This window comes from Gossypium raimondii, chromosome 5, assembly GCF_025698545.1.
Source record: "Gossypium raimondii isolate GPD5lz chromosome 5, ASM2569854v1, whole genome shotgun sequence".
NCBI lineage: Eukaryota > Viridiplantae > Streptophyta > Magnoliopsida > Malvales > Malvaceae > Gossypium > Gossypium raimondii.
Window position 1 is genome coordinate 39,904,998 of NC_068569.1, and position 17,023 is coordinate 39,922,020.

Consider the following 17,023-nt stretch of genomic DNA (forward strand, 5'->3'; position numbering starts at 1 on the left):
TTTTACACTTCAAGTATGAACTTACTATTTCCTTACCTTTCCACACCCGTTTCATATGCATATCACACAAGACATAAGCATATCATTCAATCATAGCCACAAGCTAGTGCATTTAAACATAATTCTTTTTGGAACTAACCACATGGTAAACCATTTCATTAGGAATTACATAATTTAAATCTTACTACGCTTTCATGATCACAAGCATATTTCCATTTAGGCATTTAGCATTTCAATGCATAACTTATAAGTTTAACGTGGTGTAATCCAATCACAACTTGACCAAAGCCTAAGCACATATACACCAACCATGTTAGTCATGTAAATTCATATATGAATAAATAATCATGGATGAACTCAACAATTAATCAAATTTCCATATACATGTAACATCCATATCATGTATCAATACATAATGTAAAATCATTTCCATGGATTTCATGTAAATACCTGTAATAGTTCTTATCGAACTCATATCATCTCATAACAGAACATTGCCTGTTGAACCATTTAGAATATCGTTGGATACTCGAGATAGCACACACATAGTGTGCTAAACTATAATCTGTCAATTCCTATACATGTATGCTCATACGAGCTATGAATCGGTATGCTCTCACGAGCTGTAAATCGGTAAGCTCATATGAGCTGAGAATCGGTAACCCTAATGACATGTCATTTGTATCCTACGAATTCTTAAGGTTCAAATGGGACTCGGTAATCGTCATACGTCGTTGGATTTACGTCGTTTCATAACATAATAAATTTCATACTAACATATATATTGATTTAATCACAATATAATCACACATTAACATTTAATTTAATCAAAATTATACAGAATACAATTCATAGGAACTTACTTGGCTAAATTACAGAAATACCAAAGTTTAAGGGCATTTTGGTAATTTTCCATTTTTCTGGTTTTCTACCCGATCTTGATCTAAATTAATAATTTCATTAAATATATTAATTTAGACAAAAAATAAAATCATTTCATGCAATTTGGTCATTCTTTACATTTTTACAAAATTACCCCTACAGTTTTACTTTTATTCAATTTAGTCCCTGAGCCCAAAACATGAAAATTAACCATTTTCACCCAAAATTGAGATTAGCCTAATGTTTTATCCAAAACATCCCATTCATGAAAAAATTTCACATTTAATCCTTGTATTTTTACTATTTTAACAATTTAGTCCCTAATTTGAAATTTCATTAAAAATCACTTAATAAAATACTTTTAAATAACAACTAATATTTTGAATTCATCATTTAACATCTAAAATGACAAGGTTCATCAATGGAAACATTCAAAATCTTTAACAGTTTCAAAATCGAAGGTACGGGCCAGTTGGACCTAGTTGCAATGATCTCAAAAACATAAAAATTACTAGAAACGTGGCTAAAATGGACTTACATGCATCAAATGAAACATGGCCAAAAGCTTCATCTCAACATCCATGGTGTTTTCAGTTGTTGAGGAAGAAACCAAAAAGATGATATCAAATTAACCTTTTGTTTTCATTTTAATTTAATTTAATTTATCAAATTACCATTTTAGCCTTGGTTAATAAACAAATAAAACACCAATTTAATGACCACAATTGTCAATACATAAATATATGGCATAATTACCATAAAAGGAAGGCTTAATTTCACAATTGTTCCTTCAATTAAATTAAATTCTAACTAAATAAACTTATTTACAATTTAATCCTAAACTAATTAGGACTAAAAGAACAATTAATCCAAAAGCTAGTGGATTCAATCATAATACCACTGCTTGGAAACTTTGACCATGGTTTAATTACCATTTAACTTCCTTTTCCTTTATTCAATTAACCATTTAATCACTCAAATCAAATAGTGATCAAATTTTACATATTTTACAATTTAGTCTTTTTTAATTAATTAACCATCGAAACGTTAAAGTTTTTCAACGAAACTTTAATACCACCTTAATGACACTCCGTAAATAATTATAAAAATATTTACAACTCGGTTTATAGAAACGAGGTCCCGATACCTCATTTTCTAAAACCACTTCACATTAGGGTCTTACCACTCGAACTTAATAAATTGCTTAAATAACAGAAATTATCAAATCAAAAACCTTTTCAAAGTCACAATTACCTCGTATATATTAAATAATAATTTTTACGAACTTACTCATCGAATTTGGTGGCCTCGAAACCACTATTTTCGACACCACTGAAAATGGGCTGTTATAGGCCATGTGTCCCCTGTAGCTTTCAAAAGGTTGCAAGTCAGATATTACATGGACTAGCACCTGAGACACGGGTGTGTGAGGTTTCCTCGAAGGGTACACGGCCTAGCACACGGGTATGTGGCTTCACCGTGTGGCCCAAGTTAGTGAGTTACACGGGCACAGACACGGGCTAGGACACAGGCGTGTGTCCCTATTTTGATTGCCCACATGGCCTAAGACACGGGCGTGTCTTCAGACATGTGTCTCAGACATAGAATTCTTATCTCGTGAAAAAAAGAACAAAATATGACCATTAGAGAATGCTATCTGAAGACACAATAGGTATGTCTTGAGGTAATTACACAATTGTCTCCAGAGAAGGCTTCCTTAAAGTAAACCTTAGCTTCGATGTTTGCTTGTCTTGAGACAAATGGGCTTTTGTCTCAAGAAAGGGTTCTCTTGTAGCTGGTTTGTCTTGAGACATGGCCTATGTCTTAAGACAAAACACAAATTGTATTGAGATAAAACTCCCCCTGAGCAATTTTACATTCAAAATTTGTGTTTCTCGAAACAATGTTGGGGAAACTTGGAAACAAGGCTTAGAAACATTTTTAAAGGACTTGGGGGTACTCAAAAACTTTTGTAGGAAGTTTAAGTCATTTATAAACTTTACTTTTGAGTTTGTAACACTTGAAAATATATTTGAAATTGATCAAATTAATTTTTACAAATTTGATTAAGGGAATCTAGAATTAAGTTGGTTATATATCAAAACATTTTAAAATCAAAGCTAACAAAACTTATCAAGATTTCAACTATTAAAGTTAGTTTTATTTAGTGAACTTATCAAGTATATATATTTTAACTTTGAACTCATCACATATATTAAAAAAGTATTTATCATATTCAAAAATATTATTTTGTAAATATAGATATTTTTAAGAAATTTTGAATGGTTAATCTAATCACATTTTATTCTCTAACCTTATCACTTAAATGAACTTTTTAACTAATCAAATTTTTCTTAAAATTTTAATTAACTTAAAATATGAATAATTGACATGGTAAAAAAATGTTGTCCAAGTCATCTGGGAGCTTTAGACGTTGGAATAGATTCGGTTATAATTAGAATTTTTATATGCAACTATAATCTCATTTTAACAAATGAGGAGCCAAAGAAAAACATACACAATTTATTTAAATAAATTTCCATTACGATAATAACATAGATGTATTAGATTTGAGAATTGAAGCATTGATATAAATGGTTACCAATTAAACCGTTTCTCCCAATTTTGATCATTACTGCTAAAATAAATCCCATCCGTTTCTACTTTCCAGAAGCAGTTCCCTGTCTCTCTACATGTACGAGTTTCAACCTCGTTCACGAAAACAGTGATATCATTCAAGGACTTGGATCCCCAGCTGAAGTTGCAGACGAAATGAGTTTTCTTCCAAAAGTGAATGCCAAACTTGAACCGGAATTCTTGGTCTTTCCAAAGAGTATGGTGTCCGAGATCATCATCGTTCGAATGGCAACTAAGCTCTAATGGCTTAGCATTGTCTGGAAGGCCATTGATAATGTGAACCTTATAACGGAAACGAATAACTAAATTATCTACTGATTTTGCATATGAAACCGGTGTTTGAGAAATGCAACTTGCAAGCATAAGCATGCAAAGCAAAGGAGTTAGAGTCCTAAAATTATTGTAAGGCATTCTTGCTTTGCTTTTCTTTTTGGATTTTTTGTGAGATAACTATGAGAGGATTTATATTAATGTAAAAGGAACAAATTAAGGAAACAAATCAAGATAAAAAGGAATGCTAGTTGCAAATTAAGAAACATGTCACTAATTACCTTATTTCTGCAGGAGAAATATTTTTTTTTCCTTTTTGAAAGATATGCAAGAGAAATAATTACGAAATGTAAATTAATGTATACTAAATGGTGACGTGTCAATGATTAGTTCATTGGTCAAATGTGTGAACGTCATATCCGCCTCATTGCACTAAATCACAGGAATTATTTGTTAGTGGTGTCTTTTAACAGTGATTTGCTCACTATGTGTTAGAGTCAGACCAACAATGTTTATTCAATTACTTCATTAATTAAAGCCTTGGTCAATCAAAACACGAGACAATTTAGTATAACACCTCATACCCGATTTAAACGTTGTGACTAGATCTTGAGGTATTACATTTTTTGTTTGAAAGCCCAAACTAAAATCTACTTTTGGAAATTGTGTGATATGATCATATTATTTTTGGCAATACTCTTTAGAAACATAAAAATATATGGACATTTTCAGCATCTTTTGAGCCCTAGTTCATGTAATTTTGTAGTAAATTTTGTCGTAATTCATACTTTAATTATAAAATAATTAATTTGCACTTAAATTATTAACATATTTAATTTTAATTATTTTTATAATAATTTTTTACAAATTTGATTTATTTTCGACAATTTTGCACAAAATGTGAAAATTGGCTCGGCAGACACCTCGAAAGGCTCGAAAGGTTAGAGAAATTTTTGCATCAAGTGAACCAAGAGCAATGCTGAATATTTTTCCAGTCAAGGACAATCCAAATTATGATTATTTTATATAATTTATATTTAATTTTGTATCCAAATATAATTGAGTTAAAAATTAATGTAAAGCCTAAAGGAGAAAGTGGCCCAGTATACTGAAAAAATAAGACTAATCCACCAAGCAAATTGGCAGCCCAAAACTGTCCAATAAGCTGACCCAATCAACTGACTTTTTCTAATTTTTATGCTTGCAAAACAGCCCTCAAAGTTTCCCTAAACTCCTTTCAAACCCCTGTACTTTTTGTGCCTTTGAAGATTTGCCCCTAGCTTAAAATAGTATGTTTGAAATATTCAAACATGCTTGTTGTATGGCCGGACAAGGAAGAGTGTGTGGCTGCTAATTATTTGCTATTTTTAGCAGCCATTCACACCTACAAATACCCACCTTTGCTACCTCATTCAACACACCATTCATTTCCTACACATCTATCTATTTCACTTGCTTTTTACTCTCCCATTTCCCTTGCCGATTTCCCTATTGGAAAAGAGCCTTCTTCCACCTTGGAATAGTATTATTCAATTTTTCATGGAGGCCTTGGTTCAACACAACGAGCAGACAAGAAGAGGAGTGCACTAGTCTGGCTTCAAAGAAATACTGGATTTTCTTTCTAGTTCCTTTCTTTTTAATTTTCTTGTTTATGTTGTGATCATGAATATGAATAATTGTTTTGTTGTTGTTCTTGTTCTAATTAAAATGGATTAATTTAATTCATGTTAGATTGATTGCATTCTATCCACTTGAATTATTAAAATCATGTTTGTGTTGTTATAGGCCTTGATGAATTGTTCAATTAAATAAAACCATGCTTATGTTATACTTGCATTATAAAATGTAAGGTAGTGAATGAATTAATTATTAAACATATTGAAAATATAATTAATTGGCACAATATTTAATTGATACATGTTTAATCTTCTAAGGTAGCTAAAGGTTAAATCACTTATTCAAAACAACATATTTTTCCCATCACCAAAGTGTTTGATTTACATTTCATAAATATTTTTCATTCGCAGTCCCTGTGGGTATGATAACTCGACATTTACTTGTCACTTCATTACTTGATACGATTGTGTACACTTTCACATTTCCATCATTCCACTCTTAGATGTTTTTTTTCAAAACCATGCGTAGTACTTATCTATTTTACGAAAAAATGCTTAAAATGATACTTAGTTTTGTAGTGGAAATTTGAGAGTTGATAATTTGAAAACCATAATTTCGATAAGTGAAAACATATAACTTTGTCAATTGAGCATATTCTAAAACTTTCATTATTAACCTTAATAAAACTTGTAATGGCCCAAATTTAAGCAAAGATTTCGTGAAAATTTCGTTCAAAAATTTTGACGTTTGGGCACTCAATTTAGTCAAAAGGACTAAATTGTAAAAAGTGCAAAAGTTGAGTTCTACATGTTAGAGGTGTTCAATTGTTATGAAATTTTAAATTGGAGGTCTTTATATGGTAATTAGACCATTGGTTAAGTTGGTGGACAAAAATGAACATGGTTAGGCATGTTTTCAAAGTTTTTCATTAAGGGCATTTTAGTCAATTAGTTATTAAAATGAATTAAAAACAAAAATTAAAAGCCATTTTTTGATCATCTTCTCCATTAGGCCGAATTTAGCAAGGGGAGAAGCCATACTTAAGATTTTCAAGCTTAACGAAACTTGAGGTTAGACAAAGGAAAGAATAAAGTTGAAGGCTAAGTTGGTGAATTTGGCTATATTTTGTACCGAGGTAAGTTTACGGTAAATAAATACAATATTTCAATAATTATTATTAATATTGTTATTTTCCAGCAATTATGCATTTATTTTATGAATTTATTTAATGTTGACTCAAGTATGAGATAACAGGGAATCGGTGTTAAAAAGCCCCATTGAAACTTGAGGAATGTATCGGATAGAAATGTCATGAAATTTGGGTAAAGAGGTCCCATGTAAGACCATGTCTGGGACATGGCGTTGGCACTGAGATGAGAGGTCTCATGTAAGACCATGTCTGGGACATGGCGTTGGCACTAAGATGAGAGGTCCCATGTAAGACCATGGCTGGGACACGGCGTTGGCACCGAGATGAGAGGTCCCCCGTAAGACCATGCCTGGGACATGGCTTTGGCATGTTATTATCAGAAAAGACCCAAGTATCCTTATTATTCCAACGTGGCTCAACGGGCTAGTAAACGAATCATGTTAATGAAAGTTCATTTCAAAGTATAAATGGCAAGCTCAGATGAGTTATAAGAGTTAAGAACTTACTATATTATCAATTAATACTCAATGTTTTAGCAGGAGAAGAATAAGTTACGATCATGAGTTAACTAAGGAAACCAGCAAGAGAACGAGAATGAGATTAAATAAAGAGTAAACTAGAGATCTTGACATTTGAGTTTAATTATTTGTGTTAAATGTTGTTATTTATTTGCTAGTAAACTGACTAAGCTTATGCTTACTTCTTTTATTTTTCTTTCTCTTATAGTATTGTAAAGATACTTTCAGGAACTTAAAGACGTCAGAGATCGTCCACACTATCAACGACAACAACTCGGTATTTTATGATGAACCATGTTTGGGTTATGGCATGTATAGGGACTTAGTTATTTTGAATGTTTGTATTTATGATTTTGCTAAAAATGATATGTAAGTATTTGATGATGAATGGTTGTTAAAATGGCTAAGTATGAAGGTGTTTGTTGTTGCAAATGTTTAGGTGATAAATCATGCATAGAAATCATGAAAGAGTAAAATTTGCAAAGAAACAGATTTTCAGAAGCAACAGTGACGTGACTTTGAAAAATCACCTAGTATAAAATGAATTAGAAGGTGAATGATATATATAATTAAATCTTATTGAGTCTAATTTCATAGAAAAATAATGGTATAGAAAAATTAATTTTATATTTTAAGATATATGAATTTTAGGTAGACAGGTTAGAACTATTTTTGGAAGCCTCTATTCGAGTTTAGAAAATCATTAAAAATTGTACAAAAATGGTTATGAGTTTTAGTTTATATGTATAGATTCCTTATTGAGTATATTTTCTGTAGAAATAAGTGAGAACACCATGTGAAAATCCTACAATGAGAAAGCTTATTTTTAGTGACAAGAGGTCAGGATAGTAGAGTGGTGAAACAGGGGAGACTTTAACTAATAAACTGTACTAATTAGCTGAACCAAAAATTCTTAAAATTTTATGGTAAAAATACATATGAGTGTAGTTTCAGGGAAAATTTATGAATTTAAATTTTTAACTTCGTAGCTCGATTTATAACTAAATTAGTAACTGCTGCGCAAGTGGACAGCTTTGTTGTGAATAGTGAAATTAATTTTCAAAAGTAAAATTTTATGCCTCGAATATTTAAGTTAAGTAATGCGTCGAGCTCTACTCCAGAAACGGTCTCGGGTAAGGGGTCTTACATTTTTTTTGGTATCAGAGTAGGTTAGTCGGTTCTCGGAATACTTAGTAGGAATAAGAGTCTACCTATACATGCCATACTTATATTTTGATAGTGTGACGACTCCTGACGATTTTAAAATGTTTTCTTTTATAGTTATGGATCCCGAATAAGTTGGCACTGATGAAGTAGAGAGTAATGCACCCGCTCCCGCAGAAGGGACAGTGCCACCAGATGTTAATGTTAGTGAAAGGCCCATATAAGTTAGTCAGGGAGGAGGAGCTAGATAAGCCTTCTTCCAAGCTATGAATGATTGGTTTGCCGAGTTCGTTCGTACGAATCCGACTATGAGACCTCTACCCCCTCATGATTCTCAGGTTCCCCATGTAGCTTTCCTAGCTGCAGGTATAGTTATCAGAGAGAGACCTCCAGTTGATAAGATCCGGAAACAAGGGGCTGAAGAGTTTTAGGCTACCAAAGACGATGATGCCGAGAAAGCTGAATTTTGGCTCAAAAATACTATCCGATTTTATGAAGAATTATCTTGTACACCTGAAGAATGTATGAAGTGTGTTGTTTCACTTCTCCGAGATTCAGCCTATCACTGGTGAAAGACTCTCGTGTCAATGGTACCGAGTGAGAGGGTTACCTGGGATTTGTTTCAGGAGGAGTCCCGTAAGAAGTATATCAGCCAGAGATTTATAGATCAGAAAAGGAAGGAGTTTCTTGAGCTAAAACAAGGTAAGATGACCGTGAGTGAATATGAACATGAATTTGTCAGACTTAGTAAATATGCCCGGAATTTGTGTCCACCGAAACTAACATGTACAAGAGATTTGAAGATGGGCTTAATGATGACATCCGACTATCAGTGAGTGTATTGGAAATTAGAGCGTTTGTTGTTCTGGTGGAAAGAGCCTGTAAAGTAGAAGATTTGTTAAAAGAAAAAGAGAAGGCCAAAGCTGAAGTTGAAGTGCAAGATACAAAAAAGAGGAAAATGAGTAAATCATTTCAGTCTACGTCTAAAAGGCCTAGAGAGATCTCTAGTGGATCAAATTTTCCAGCCAGATATTCTAGCTGAAGTAGAAGTAGAAGATTTGAGGGTTCTAGAGCTCAAACCACTATAGTTGCAAGTTCGGGCAGTACTCAACCTTCTAGGCCAGAATGTCCTCAATATGGTAGATGCCATCCCGGTGAGTGCAGAGCAAGTGAAAATGTTTGTTTTAGATGTGGTGCACCAGATCACTTTATTTGGGATTGTCCTGAAACAGCTAAGAGAGAAGTTATACCCAGTGCGAGATCAGGAAATGTTTCTACCAGAGGTAGACCACAGAGAAACCCAGGAGTTGGAGCGAATAACAGGGGTTTGTCCAGAGACTCAGCAGTTAGATCAGATGTTAGAGCACCCGCAAGAACATATGCTATTCGTGCTCGTGAAGTGGCATCCTCCCATGATGTAATTACCGGTACATTTTCTCTCTATGATACTAATGTTATTGCATTAATTGATCCTGGCTCTACACATTCATACATATGCACAAAATTAGTATTTGTTAAAAATTTGTTTGTTGAACCTACTGAATTTATGGTTAAAGTCTCGAACCCCCTGGGCCAGTTTGTGGTGGTGGAGAAAGTTTGTAAAAATTGTCCACTGATGGTAAAAGGTATTTGTTTTCCGGTTGACTTGATGTTATTACCTTTCGATGAGTTTGATGTGATATTGGGCATGGATTGGTTAACTCAGCATGATGCAGTAGTAAACTGTAAACAGAAATATATTGTGCTGAAGTGCCAGAATGAAGAATTACTTCGGGTTAAATCTGATCAGACAGAGGAATTATCTGATGTGATTTCAGTGATGGCAGCTCAGAGGTGTGTCAGAAAAGGGTATGATGTTTATTTGGCATATGTGTTGGATACTAAGGTATTTGAGTCCAAGATACAGGCAGTGCCAGTTGTATGTGAATTTTCTGATGTGTTTCAGAGGAATTACCGGGGTTGCCACCAGAAAGAGAAGTGGAATTCTCTATAGATCTGAATCCGGGAACTACCCCAATTTCTGTAGCTCTATATCGTATGGCTCCTACAGAATTAAAAGAGTTAAAGACGCAATTACAGAACTTGTTAATAGAGGTTTTGTTCGTTCAAGTCATTCACCCTGGGGTGCTCCAGTTTTGTTTGTGAAAAATAAAGACGGGTCTTTGAGATTGTGTATCGACTATCGGCAGCTCAATAAGGTAACTATAAAGAATAAGTACCTGTTGCATTGAATTGATGACTTATTTGATCAGCTGAAAGGTGCCACAGTATTCTCGAAGATTGATCTCTGATTGAGTTATTACTAGTTACGGGTAAAAGAGCCAGATGTGCGAAAGATAGCTTTCAGAACCAGGTATGGGCATTATGAGTTTTTGGTTATGCCATTTGGGCTGACTAATGCACCTGCAGTATTTATGGATTTGATGAACTGGATATTTAAACCGTATTTAGACAAGTTTGTAGTAGTTTTCATTGATGATATTTTAGTCTATTCTCGAGATGAAAATGAGCATGCAGAACATTTGAGAATAGTGCTGCAAACTCTGCGTGAAAAGAAGCTTTATGCTAAATTCAGTAAATGTGAATTTTGGCTTCGAGAGGTGGGTTTTCTCGGACATATTGTATCTGTAGAAGGCATTAGGGTAGATCCGTGTAAAATCTCAGCTGTTGTCAATTGGAGTCCACCGAAGAATGTATCTAAAGTTAGATGTTTCATGGGTTTAGCTAGCTATTATCCAAGATTTGTACAGGGGTTTCCTATGATAGCTTCTCCGATGACCCGTTTATTACAGAAAGATGTTAAATTTGAATGAACAGATAAATTTCAGCAAAGTTTTGACTGATTGAAGAAATTTTTGACGGTACAGCCTGAATCGGGTAAGGGATTTATTATTTATAGTGATGCATCATTAATTGGTTTGGATTGTGTCTTGATACAAGAAGATAAAGTAATAGCCTATGCTTCAAGACAACTTAAGCCACATGAAAGAAACTACCCGGTACATGATCTTGAATTAGCTGCTATTGTATTTGCATTGAAAATATGGCGACATTATTTGTATGGTGAAAAGTTTCATATTTATACTGATCATAAAAGCTTGAAGTATTTGATGACACAGAAAGATTTGAATTTGAGACAATGCAGATGGCTAGAATTGATAAAAGATTATGAATTGGTTATTGATTATCATCCGGGTAAGGCTAATGTTGTAGCTAATGCTTTGAGCCGAAAATTTCTGTTTGCTTTATGAGCTATGAATGCCCGGTTGTAACTGACTGATGATGGTTCAATCATAACTGAAATGAAGGCTAAATCGATGTTTCGTCAATAAATATGTGAGGCTCAGAAAAATGATGAGACGTTACAGGCTAAACGGGTACATTGTGAATCTGGTAATGACTCAGGATTCCAGATTGGGACTGACGGTTGTTTATTATTCAGAGGTAGAGTATGTGTGTCGAAGGATACAGAGCTCATACAGAAGATTTTACATGAGGCCCAAAACGGTACTATGTCTGTACATCGGGGGAGTAATAAAATGTATAATGATCTGAAAAATATGTATTGGTGGCCGGGTATGAAACGTGATATCTCTGAGTTTGTGTCAAGGAGTTTGTTATGTCAACAGGTTAAAGCTGAACTTCAAGTGCCTTCGGGATTACTTCAGCCAATCACTACACCGTAATGGAAATGGGAAAGAATCACTATGGATTTTGTATCTGGGTTACCGATGTCTCCAAAGAAGAAAGATGCCATTTGGGTAATTGTCGATCGATTGACAAAGTCCGCGCACTTTAATCCGGCATGTATGGATTACTCTTTAGATAAATTGGCTGAATTGTACATATCTGAGACTGTCAGACTACATGGAGTGCTAGTCTCCATTATATCAAATAGAGATCCCCGATTTATGTCTCGTTTCTGGGACTAATTGCAAGAAGCTTTGGGTACTCAGTTACGTTTCAGCACTGCATTTCATCCTCAGACAGATGGCCAATCTGAGCGTGTAATACAGATATTGGAAGATATGCTTTGATGTTGTATATTAGAGTTTGAAGGTAATTGGGAAAGGTATCTACCTTTGATTGAATTTGCTTATAATAACAGTTATCAGTCCAGTATTAAAATGGCTCCATATGAAGCTTTGTATGATAGAAAACGTAGAACACCGTTATATTGGACAGAGCACAGTGAAAAGAAGATACATGGGGTTGATTTGATCCGGGAAATAGAAGAAAAAGTAAGGCTGATTCGGGATAGTCTAAAAGTAGCTTCCGATCGTCAGAAGTCATATACTGATCTTACACGAAAAGAGATTGAATTTCAAGTGGGTGATAAAGTATTCTTAAAAGTGTCTCCTTGGAAGAAATTTCTCCGGTTATGTCGAAAAGGTAAATTGAGTCCAAGATTTATCGGACCATATGAAATCATAGAAAGAATTGGATCGGTTGCTTATCGATTGGCATTACCACCGAAACTCGATAGAATTCATAATGTTTTTCATGTATCTATGCTACGACGGTATCGATCAGTTCCTTCACATGTTATTACTTCGACAGAAGTGGAGATTCAATCGGATATGACTTATAGTGAAGAACCAGTTAAGATATTAGCACGGGAAACAAAGGAGCTTAGAAACAAAAAGATAAAATTGGTGAAAGTATTATGGCAAAAGCACGGGATTGAGGAAGTGACATGGGAACCGGAAGAGAAAATGAGGAAACAATACCCAAATCGTTTACTGGTAAGATTTTCGAGGATGAAATCCTTAAAAGGGGGAGAGTTGTAATGACCCAAATTTAAGGTTATCAGAACAGTGGTTTCGGGACCACAAATCCGATGAGGAAAAAATTATTTTTGTCATATTTCTATGGTCTAAAATTTCACAGAAAGATTTCGTGAAAATTTCGTTCAAAACTTTTGACGTTTGGGCACTCAATTTAGTCAAAAGGACTAAATTGTAAAAAGTGAAAAAGTTGAGTTAAGTTGGTTAAGTTGGTGGACAAAAATGGACATGGTTAGGCATGTTTCCAAAGTTTTTCATTAAATGCATTTTAGTCATTTAGTTATTAAAATGAATTAAAAACAAAATTAAAAGCCAATTTTTTATCATCTTCTTCATTAGACCGAATTTAGCAAGGGGAGAAGCCATAGTTAGGGCTCAATCTTCCAAGCTCCATAGTAAGTGATCCCAAGCCCCGTTTTCAATGCTCTTTACGTTTTTAAGATCTGGTAGCTTAATTTAGCTTATTCTAACAATAATTTAACCTAGGGTTTATATTTGGAAAAATACCCATAGGAGAAAAGTGTTTATTTTGATGTTTTATTATATAATATGAAGCTAGAAATTATGTTAAACAACTTTTGCTAGCCTATTTTAAGCGAAAACAAGTAAGTTGACATAATCGGTAAAAATCCCTAATGTACATAAGTAAGTGTTAGAGTGAGAATTTGATGTTCTCATAGGAGAGAAAAATGTTCAGCGTGTTATATAACATAAGAATATGAGATGAAGTTTAATTTCCAAACTTTGGGGCAAAAGCGTAATTATGTAAAAGTTTAGGGGCAAAATCGTAATTTTTCCAAAGTTAGAGTCGAGGGCTATTTTGATAAATGTGAGTATTAAATGAGTTAAATTTTCTATTTTAGATCAAGAAGAACAAAACTTGAGGTTAGATAAATGAAAGAATAAAGTTAAAGGCTAAGTTGGTGAATTTGGGTATATTTTGTATCGAGGTAAGATTACGGTAAATAAATACAATATTTCACTAATTATTATTAATATTGTTATTTTCTAGCAATTATGCATTTATTTTATGAATTTATTTAATGTTGACTCAAGTATGAGATGACAGAGAATCGGTGTTAAAAAGCCCCGTTGAAACATGCGAAATGTCTCGGATACAAATGTCATGACATTTGGGTAAAGAGGTCCCATATAGGACCATGTCTGGGACATGGCGTTGGCACCGAGATGAGAGGTCCCATGTAACACCATGTCTGGGACATGGCGTTGGCACCAAGATGAGAGGTCCCATGTAAGACCGTGTCTGGGACATGGTATTGGCACCGAGATGAGAGGTCCCCCGTAAGACCATGTCTGGGACATGACATCGGCACCGATATGAGAACATCCTATGTAAGACCATGTCTGGGACATGGTTTTGGCATGTTATTATTAGAAAAGACCCAAGTATCCTTATTATTTCAACGTGGCTCAACGGGCTAGTAAACGAATCATGTTAATGAAAGTTCATTTAAAAGCATAAAGGGCAAGCTCAGATGAGTTATAAGAGTTAAGAACTTACTATATTATCAATTGATACTCAATGTTTCAGCAAGAGAAGAATAAGTTACGATCATGAGTTAACTAAGTAAACCAGCAAGAGAACGACAATGAGATTAGATAAAGAGTAAACTAGAGATCTTGACATTTGAGTTTAATTATTTGTGTTAAATGTTGTTATTTATTTGCTAGTAAACTTACCAAGGTTATGCTTACTTCTTTTATTTTTCTTTCTATTATAGTATTTATTTGAATTTTGTATTGATGATTTTGCTAAAGAATGATATGTAAGTATGTGATGATGAATGGCTATTAAAATGGCTAAGTATGAAGGTGTTGTTGTTACAAATGTTTAGGTGATAAATCATGCATAGAAATCATGAAAGAGTAAAATTTGCAAAGAAATAGATTTCAAGCAGCAACAGTGACGTGACTTTAAAAATCACCTAGGATAGTATAAAATTAATTATAAGGTGAATGATATATATAATTAAATCTTATTGAGTCTACTTTCATATAAAAATAATGGTGTACCAAAATGAATTTTATATTTTAAGATATATGAACTTTAGTGAGACAGGTCGAACTGTTTTTGGAGTCCTCTATTATGAGTTTAGAAAATCATTAAAATTGTAAAAAATGGTTATAAGTTGTAGTTTATATGTCTAGATTTCCTATTTAGTCTATTTTCTGTAGAAAGAATTTAGAACACCATATGAAAATCCTACAATGAGAAAGATTATTTTTAGTGACAAGAGGTCAGGATAGTCAAGTGGTGAAATAGGGGAGATTTAACTAATAAACTGTACTAATTGGATGAATCAAAAATTATAAAAAATTTTTAGTAAGAAGAAATATGAGTCTAGTTTTAGGGAAAATTTACAAATTTCAATTTCAATTTTTTTAGCTCGAGTTATAACTAATTTAGTAACTGCTGCGTAGGTGGATAGCTTTGTTGTGAATAGTGAAATTAATTTCAAAAGTAAAAATTTATTCCCTGAATTTTTAAGTTATGTAAAGTAATGCCTCGAGCTCGACTCTGGAAAAGGTCTCGGGTAAGGGGTGTTACAAAAATTCTTGTATTTGTCAGATCCCATTTTCTTAATTAATTTAATGTAGTTAAAAGGGTGAATTTGTCAGCTCTCATGTTTTAAAAATAATCTCGCAATTTGAAAATAAGGAAGTGTTGTGGCTGAGTGGTAGGAAGCCTCTTAGCTAACTTTGAGGTCCCTAATTCGAATCTCTATGTGTACATATTTTTTTATTTAATTTTTAAACATTTTTAGCATATGCTAGCTAGCCTTGCCGTCCACCTATGTTTGCGTATATGGAGGAGTCTTTTCTTCCATTATCAAGTCAAACTTGCCTTTTTAAGAGAAACATATCCCCCTTATTGCTCCCATGTTCCATCATCTTTCCCATACCTCATTCTTACCAAAAGTGCTTGTGTTGACCACCAAAACACCGGCCATACACCCTATTTTCCATCACTCTCTTCTTTTTCTTCCTTCTCTCCTCTCCTCTCCACTATTCTTTTCTTTCTTTTTAGCCACCACAACCACCACCCTTTTTTTCCACCACCGTGAGTTTATTTGCACCACAACCTCACCACCATCCAAAACCAACATTTCCTCTCTTTTCCTTTCTGTTTCCCCTCTCCTCTTCCACTATGCACCGCCGTGAGCCACCATGTCCACAGCCGCAACCACCACAAGTCACCTTCTCTTCTACCAATTTTCTTCTCTTTTCTCTTTTTCTTCTCTCTTTGAATTAAAAGTGACTGAACTCTCTTCCCTACTTGTTTTTCACAACACCATCAAAGAATCGCACCTCAATAGCTGAACCACTTAATGCCCCAAAATTTAAGTCTTTAATTTTTGCATGATTTGTCACAATTGCTTGTTTGCTTCAGGAGTTAAGTAATTTGGGTGTGTTTGGGAGTGTTTGAGGAGCCTGGGTTCTAGTCTAGGCCTTGGCAGAATTTTTAGTTTTTGCCTTAAATGAATCTAGACACTGGCACATAGGCTTTATAAATTTTAGTGCTTGTTTTATGACAAAAAGAGCCTAATGGTCCAGTGGTAGGTGACATGTGAAGTACTTTTAAGGTCTGAGGTTACTTTTAAGGTCTGAGGTTCGAGTCCCGTGCTACACTGTGGAATGTTTATTTTTATCACCTGTGTAGTGAGGTGTTAGAGTTTGACTGAAATGCTATGGAATTTGAATGTAAGAGTGAGTCATGGAGAGAATAGTGGGATTGTGATTGGGTAGAGGAAATCAAGGAGGGATAATGGGAGGATTTTTAGGAGAAAATCAAGGAATTTTTGATATTTGGAAGAATTTCTACTCCTATTAGCTTTTGGTGCCGGTTTTTGCTAAGTGATGGGAAGTACCTTTCGGGTTGCTCACTTTTCTTTTCTGCTCTATTTTTCTCTCTTTCCTTCTCCTCTTGTGTCGAATCCTCTCATCTCTCCTTTTCTTTTCTCTTCTCTACTCATCTC

General features: G+C 34.0%; 1 protein-coding gene across 1 annotated transcript; it reads right to left on the bottom strand.

Moving 5' to 3' along the window:
• Positions 1-3,480: 3,480 nt before the first annotated feature.
• Positions 3,481-3,930, bottom strand: LOC128041065 (S-protein homolog 24-like). Its single transcript, XM_052630374.1, has one exon. It carries the CDS (start codon positions 3,928-3,930, stop codon positions 3,481-3,483), a length of 450 nt encoding a protein of 149 aa, XP_052486334.1.
• Between the last annotated feature and the right edge of the window lie 13,093 nt (positions 3,931-17,023).

Bases quoted from the DNA above. Each gene is read 5' to 3' on its own strand.
- LOC128041065 (XM_052630374.1), bottom strand. From the start codon at position 3,930: ATGCCTTACAATAATTTTAGGACTCTAACTCCTTTGCTTTGCATGCTT.